Source organism: Phragmites australis, chromosome 7 (genome assembly GCF_958298935.1).
Source record: "Phragmites australis chromosome 7, lpPhrAust1.1, whole genome shotgun sequence".
Classification (NCBI taxonomy): domain Eukaryota; kingdom Viridiplantae; phylum Streptophyta; class Magnoliopsida; order Poales; family Poaceae; genus Phragmites; species Phragmites australis.
Window position 1 is genome coordinate 27,237,845 of NC_084927.1, and position 1,297 is coordinate 27,239,141.

General features: G+C 56.7%; 1 protein-coding gene across 1 annotated transcript; it reads left to right on the plus strand.

Annotated features, from left to right (window-relative positions):
- LOC133924492 (endochitinase A-like) lies at positions 1 to 1,297 on the plus strand. The gene is made up of 2 exons (XM_062370063.1): positions 1 to 509; positions 665 to 1,297. Exons 1-2 carry the CDS (start codon positions 71 to 73, stop codon positions 1,069 to 1,071), a joined length of 846 nt encoding a protein of 281 aa, XP_062226047.1. The 5' UTR covers positions 1 to 70; the 3' UTR covers positions 1,072 to 1,297.

Consider the following 1,297-nt stretch of genomic DNA (forward strand, 5'->3'; position numbering starts at 1 on the left):
CGTCGAATTACCTCATAACACATCGTTTGCAACTAAAGCTAGCTACCTCTTACATACCCAGCAGATCAGCATGGCTAACTCACCAACGCCGACGATCCTAACGGCCCTGGCTCTTGGGCTAGCCCTCCTCTGCGCCGCTGGCCCCGCGGCCGCGCAGAACTGCGGCTGCCAGCCAGGCTTTTGCTGCAGCCAGTTCGGCTTCTGCGGCACGACCAAACCCTACTGCGGCAAGGGGTGCCAGTCGGGCCCGTGCTTCCCGTCGGGGGGCGGCGGCGGCGGCGGCAGCGGCAGCGGCAGCGGCGCGTCGGTGGCGAGCGTCGTCACCGACTCGTTCTTCAACGGCATCACGTCCCAGGCCGGAAGCGGGTGCGAGGGCAAAGGCTTCTACACGCGAAGCGCGTTCCTGAACGCCGCCAACGCGTTCCCGAACTTCGCAAAAGGTGGCTCGGAGGTCTTAGGCAAGCAAGAGATCGCCGCCTTCTTCGCGAACGTCGCGCACGAGACCAGCCGTAAGTTTTGATTAAAAACGCCACTAAAATGCACACGGTCGAAACATTCGTCCACGGGATTTATGACTACATATATTGACACGCTAATCATCGTACGTAGTTGCAACCTTAATTTGCATGGCTTGAATGGTGTCTTTGCATGTACGTGACAACAGATCTGTGCTACATCAACGAGATCAACGGGGCGAGCATGAACTACTGCGACCCCAAAAAAACGCAGTGGCCGTGCGTATCGGGGCAGGGGTACTACGGGCGCGGCCCGCTGCAGCTGTCGTGGAACTACAACTACGGGCCGGCGGGGAAGTTCATCGGCTTCGACGGGCTGGCAGACCCGAGCAAGGTTGCGCAGGACCCCGTGGTGTCGTTCAAGGCGGCGCTCTGGTACTGGATGAACAACGTGCACCAAGTCATGCCCCAGGGGTTCGGCGCGACGATCAGGGCCATCAACGGCGCCCTCGAGTGCAACGGGAAGAACACAGCCGAAATGAACGATCGGGTGAACCTCTACAAGCAGTACTGCCAGCAGTTGGGCGTCGACCCGGGAAGCAACCTCACCTGCTAGAGGTGTCGGGTTCATGCATGCATTGCCTGGCTCGTGAAGAATAAATGCTTGGCGTCGCACACTTACACTGGCGACTGAAGTGAAAACCAGAGTTTAACGAGTACTATGTACTAGTAGTAATAATAAAATGCAGGGGCTGAGCCAGTTTATTCAACCTGAATAATGAAGCAGTTGTATTTTTCTCTTCATGAAATACATGCGATATATGTGCGATCCGAAAGAAAAA